Genomic DNA, 6,000 nt, shown 5'->3' with positions numbered 1-6,000 from the left:
TACTATTGTATTTTATAACGTATTAATATTTGCATTTTTATCACAAAATTATATTATATATATATATAAAGTTTTCGTAAGAGATGAGGAATTCACGGAAAGACACGACACAAATTTTCGCCAAAAACATATGCAACATCGACAAAAATACACGATGAAATTTAGGCACAAGTAGGAAGATCGCCAATTTTCAAGGTTGATTACAATATTTCGCATATCACGTGACTATCGAAGATCGTAATAATTTTCTTAATCCCATTAATAACGAAGGACACTTTAATGTTAGAACGTCTGATTAGAATTCGGTATGCGGAAATTGTAGAAATTATAAGTTGACGTACTCAAGATCTCTTTGCCCGTATCACGCGATTATTTAACGATTATCACACAATCATGGTTTATCGTAAATTATTGTGGACATAGATTGAACGGTAGAACGTCGCTTCGCATGCGGGAAGCGCCGGGATCAATAGCCCGGTGTCTGCAAGATATCTTCTTTTGATAATTCTGCTTATCGCGCGATCATAATAGTTTCGAGTTGTCTTGATCATTTCGATTGCGAGCGTCGTAATTGGAACGATCGGTTAGAGTGGTATGTCAGACCGTTGAGAAGAAAATCCATTTAATGGAGAAAGGGCGTAACGATCATTACGTTTGTCTTCCATTGGACGATGTTGCTCAATTATTGACGATGATAATAATCTTGATCACCTCGATGGATAGATGGATGGACGAAACGAGAGAATTGTAATTCAAGTGGTTAAATCGAGAGCCCTTGTGCTCGGCATGCAAACAGTACCGTAATCGATTTCCGATATCCGCGCCTTTCTTTCGGTACCTTTACAATTGTCAGACAGTAATAATGATGCCGTGAATGATCGTTATCCTATTATTCCTTTCTGTTTTGTAAACAAACGTAGAAGGATCGTCAAAATTAACGAACTAGTATTTTTTGGTAACGCAGCTATTTTTAATCCTTCATGCAAAAAGCTGTTTAATGAAATTCACTTCAATATTTGTCAATTTAATCCTTTTAAATTTAATTGTGGAGATATTTTCTTTTTAAAAAAATTGCTTTACAATGATATTGTTTATATTATGAAAAAGAAAACGTAGTATTTTAGGATAATTACAGAATTTTATATGCTTTGCTTATTTTTGCAATCCCTCGGAAAGATTTTGTTTGTCATTTACAAAAGGTATTCCTCTCTCAATATTTCTTAATTAATTAATTTTTTTTTACAGTATTACACGAGCGATGTGACACGCGGAGGAACGCGCAGAGAGGGCTGGGGCAGCGCAGAAGCGACGGAGATGGTGCTCAACAATCTCTTCTATATCACAGCAAAGTTTTCAGACGAGCATCCTAAAGAGACGGAAGAGCTTTGGGCGACTCTGTGTGGCTGTTGGCCAAACAATCTCAAAGTTATAATCCGCTATTTGATTATCGTCTCAGGGATGGCACCTCAGGAATTGCTGCCATATGTGAGTGAAACTTGTAGGATAGCTTCATCTGCGGACGACAAGGTGACAATGATATAAATATTGAATATTCATTAGGCAAAACGTGTGGTGTTGTATTTGGCGCGGGCTCGTCCAGATCGTCTTGTCGACGAAATGATGACGGAATTGGAAACGGTCGAGACTCTGAACTGCTTGATCGAGCGAACGGAAACGCCGCCCTTCTACCGGCTTACAAGTATGAGAAAAGCCTCATCGCACAGCGACGCGCCCGCCGCTGATCCCGCTAATCCTCCCCGTGATCTCGGCGTTGAAAAGGGTACCATCCATACGAAAAGACACTCCGGCGAAGATCCCGTCAAAACCGGGTGAGCTTTATTGAAGTGTATCATTTATAATTCCAAAATTACATAATCGTATCTCTTAAGTTTATTCCTCGCGAAAGCGGAAGGGATATGTCTAAGGATAATTAATTTATGAATATACGATTGCTTTATGGTATGCAAGAATTTATTTCAAGACACTTGTACCCTTCTCCCGCAGTTCGAAATCGGACACCGCGCTCCGAGCACTCGCGGGGTTTCAAACTCCAAGGGCAGAGAAGACGAGGACTGCAAGCGGTCCGCCAGTTCTTCCAGACGATCTATCAACCCCGACGACGGAAGCCGAGGTACGTTACTCTATTGAAACTTGATTTATCGTTTTCGTAAATTTATACAGTTGAAAGGCTTTGCTCCTTCCAGCGACAGTCGACGAATAAAACTACCGAAAGATCAGACTCAAGAAAGAGCACGTTAATGCATCTTAATCGGGACAGCCCAATTTGAAAGTGATTAACATTGTTTTTTCAGTTAACTACCGACGAGTCGTGTTACGCCGCTCGTAACGGGCCCGTCGGGGTGAACGGCAAGATGCCGTGCGTCGACGAGAAGTTCGATATTCCTCAACCGCATCCCTTGCCGATGCCGGAGTACGGCGGGTACTTCGCCCCGCTGACTGAATACCTGCCCGACAGCTCTCAGCCGATAAGCGGATTTCACAGGTCATTACGAGCTTAAATACCATTCACTTCGCCGGATTATAACGCCGATTATTAATCTTATGTATCGCTCCTGTAACTCCTCCAGGTGCAACATCGCTGTCATGTTGCTCACCGACGTGGTCATCGACGGTATCCAGCTCGATTGGGCCATACACGTTCCCCTGATGCTGCACATAGTCTTTCTCGGTCTGGACCACTCGAGACCGTTGGTGCGGGACCATTGCCGTTGCTTGCTGCTGAACCTGCTGGTCGTGCTCGGCGATCATCGCGATCACCTCGGCGTGGCGCGCGTGCTGCTCGCCTCGAAGACGGAGCAGTTGGGATTGGGGCTGTCCACCCCGACTCTGCCGGTGTTGGAGCACAATTTCACGGAGATGGACCCGGAATTCGATAGCTATCTGTACGGCCCTCCCGCGGTCCCACCGCCCACGACCCCGCCGCCGTCGTCTTCGCCACCTCCACCCTCTTCGCCACCGCCGCCGCCACCTCCACCGCCGCCGCCACCGCCGCCGCCTATGCCGCCCGATTCCTCAGCATCTCCGCCGGCACCTCCGCCACCCCCGCCGCCGCCTCCTCCTCCGCCGTTACCATCTTCCTCGATTGGGGATGGTACATCTACTCACTCATCTTTGTCAAACTCGACGTCAACCCCGCCGCTGTCGATGAATCACTCAAATCAATCTGCGGATGATAGTAAAGATTATGGGAACTCTCACTACGGTAAGAAATTCAGACGCGCTGTAAAAATTTAGTTTTACTTTGTATTTATAAAAAATCTTACAAAAATAAAAAAAAACGATTTTGCAGAGTCAGCGGTGTGCAATAGCTGGCCGACCGCAAGCGGAACTACGGCGAACGTGGTGCCGCCTGTTATTGTAACGCCGGAGGACACGCATAATTGGACCGGTCCTCAGCCGGGTCCCAATATGCCGATACAAGACGTCATTAAATCCTTGATTAATTTTTTAGCGTCCAGGTATGTACGTTAATTACATATTCGGGAAAATTTAATTTTTAATTTAATTTTTAATTTAATTTTAATTTAATTTTGATACTATTAAATTAAATTTTTAATTTAATTTAATTTAATTTTTAATTTAATTTTAATTTAATTTTGATACTATTTTTTTTGTTTATAGGACAAATCAACCGCTCTGGAATTACGAGGATATGACTGCCAAGGTGTGGTGGGTGCGTAGCGCCGAGCAACTCACGATATTATTGCGACACGTGTTACGTGTCTTTAGAGACTCCTTGCCTCACGCGTTAGTCAGTCAGAGATGGGCGCAAACGGCGCTACAGTTAGGCCTTTCCTGCTCGTCCAGACACTACGCAGGGAGATCTCTGCAAGTTTTTCGAGCGTTGCGCGTTCCCATAACGTCCAGAATGCTGTCTGATATCTTATCTAGGCTGGTGGAGACAGTTGCCGAGCAAGGCGAAGACATGCAGGTATCAACTGTTTTCTTGTTGATATAAACTGCTTTTACTTAAAACGATACTGATTTTAAAATAATAATTTTTAAATAAATTTTAAATCGATTGGCATCCCGAATATTCTATGTAATCATATTATAATTTTCGTGTGCACCAGGGATATGTGACAGAGTTGTTGCTAACGTTGGAAGCGGCTGTCGATTCGCTCGAGTCAGACTTCAGGCCGCTCGATTTCATGAAAGAGATCTTCAAATCGACGCCTAATTTAAACAACAAGGACCCCGTCTCAGGAAACGTAATCGGAGGGAAGCGCAGTCCAGGTGGTGGAAATGGCTATCCAGCTGGACCGCACATGTTCTCTCACTTGAATCAAGGTGGACACACTAGGAGCACTAGCTACTCGGTCAGCTACTGCATGAAGAGGTCCAGCGGTGGGAATTCCGCGACCAGCGATATGAAAGGTTACTATTACATTTGACGTTTCTTACTCGCTACGAACTTTCCAAGTATAAATTAAATTTTAAATTTATTGATTTTGAACACAAATTTTTGTCTGCAGAACTGGAGAACCGAACTGGCGGTAACAAGTACCCTAACTCGAATCTATCAAGATCAAGATCGGCACAATCTTTGAAGTTACTGGGCGACTCCGCCACGCAGGACGATAAGATGACGATACTAGCGCAACTGTTCTGGCTGTCGGTGTCCCTGCTTGAATCGGATTACGAGCACGAGTTCCTCTTGGCGCTACGGCTACTCAGTCGCGTGCTGCACAGACTGCCGCTCGATCGACCAGACGCCCGGGACAAAGTTGAGAAACTGCAACAGCAGCTGCGGTGGACCTCGTTTCCCGGTGTACACGCGCTGCTATTGAAAGGATGCACCAGTCCGAATACATACGAACCGGTCGTTACACTACTGTCTCAATTTACGCCTCTGCTGGATCTGCCAGTGGTCGATCCCACACAAAGCCTCGCGTTCCCGATGAATGTTGTGTCGCTGCTGCCTTACATGCTGTTGAATTACGAGGACGCTAACGAACTTTGCATCAGAAGCGCCGAAAACATTGCGCAAGTAAGACCTTTTTTATTCGTTAATTTTTCTGCCATGTTAACAAATGAAATGAAATGAAAAACAAATGAAAAGTATTTAAATTACTAATTGACTTATTGCAATTTGCTGGTTTGTTAACTCCTTTTCTCGAATCTTTCCTGTAGGTGAGCGCAGAAAAGGGAAAGAAATTGGAGAACCTCGGTACAGTCATGACGTTGTACAGCCGGCGTACTTTCAGCAAGGAAAGCTTCCAGTGGACTAAATGCGTGGTGAAATATCTTTACGATTCCTACGCTCATCTTAGTTTCAATATGCTTGCTTTCCTCGTGGAAGTACTGGAGAAAGGTCCAAGCAGTGTGGCATTGCCGGTACTCAGTATCATACATTGCATGTTGCATTACGTGGATTTGGCGTCTCCAGCTGCGCAACCGATCAATACCGAGCTGTTGAGAGTGATCTCTAAATACGTCGAGGTAAAGTATTTAATTAATTTCGTAATCAAATATCAATTTAATAATCACAGAAGTAGAGCATTCAGTTAACTGTTTTGTTTATCTAACAAATAAATTAAATTAATGTTTCAAGGGCACTCAGTGGAAAGAGGCGCTGAAAATTTTGAAGCTCGTAGTGACAAGATCGTCAACACTCGTGGCGCCGCCGACCTCGATGCACGGATCGTCCTGGGACTCTTCGCTATCATCACCGCATCCTAGTTTTACCGACACGGAGATATTTACCAAGAAAGAACTACCGGGTAAGTTGGCATTTTCTGCAGTTTAAATTAATTATTGCACAATGCTTTTCCCTGGACTTATATTGTCGATTTTGTTTTTTCTTCCTTTGTTACGCGGCACGCATGCATGGCACGGATGATTTATTGCACAATATCCAGGTTGTGACAAGAACAATAATAGTGATAGATAATCTTTTCCTAAAATCGTAATTTTTTTTTAAGCCCAACATGTTTTAAATTGTATTATATTTTATTAAATATGTATCACTTATACCCC

General features: G+C 43.5%; 1 protein-coding gene across 1 annotated transcript in view; it reads left to right on the top strand.

Moving 5' to 3' along the window:
- Positions 1 to 6,000, top strand: part of LOC105457481 (protein furry) — a 34,418-nt gene that overhangs the window by 23,648 nt on the left and 4,770 nt on the right. The window contains exons 27-37 of the mRNA XM_011702168.1: positions 1,246 to 1,485; positions 1,561 to 1,829; positions 2,005 to 2,131; positions 2,313 to 2,503; positions 2,589 to 3,223; positions 3,311 to 3,479; positions 3,643 to 3,952; positions 4,095 to 4,398; positions 4,497 to 5,011; positions 5,155 to 5,463; positions 5,576 to 5,744. Of these exons, the coding sequence (XP_011700470.1) occupies positions 1,246 to 1,485; positions 1,561 to 1,829; positions 2,005 to 2,131; positions 2,313 to 2,503; positions 2,589 to 3,223; positions 3,311 to 3,479; positions 3,643 to 3,952; positions 4,095 to 4,398; positions 4,497 to 5,011; positions 5,155 to 5,463; positions 5,576 to 5,744 (3,238 nt within the window). The remainder of the gene's footprint in view (positions 1 to 1,245; positions 1,486 to 1,560; positions 1,830 to 2,004; positions 2,132 to 2,312; positions 2,504 to 2,588; positions 3,224 to 3,310; positions 3,480 to 3,642; positions 3,953 to 4,094; positions 4,399 to 4,496; positions 5,012 to 5,154; positions 5,464 to 5,575; positions 5,745 to 6,000) is intronic.

The sequence above is a fragment of the Wasmannia auropunctata genome, unplaced genomic scaffold, assembly GCF_000956235.1.
Source record: "Wasmannia auropunctata unplaced genomic scaffold, wasmannia.A_1.0 LD335214.1, whole genome shotgun sequence".
Classification (NCBI taxonomy): Eukaryota; Metazoa; Arthropoda; class Insecta; order Hymenoptera; family Formicidae; genus Wasmannia; species Wasmannia auropunctata.
Note: the sequence above shows the minus strand (reverse complement) of the source record. Positions and strands in the feature narration are given on the sequence as shown.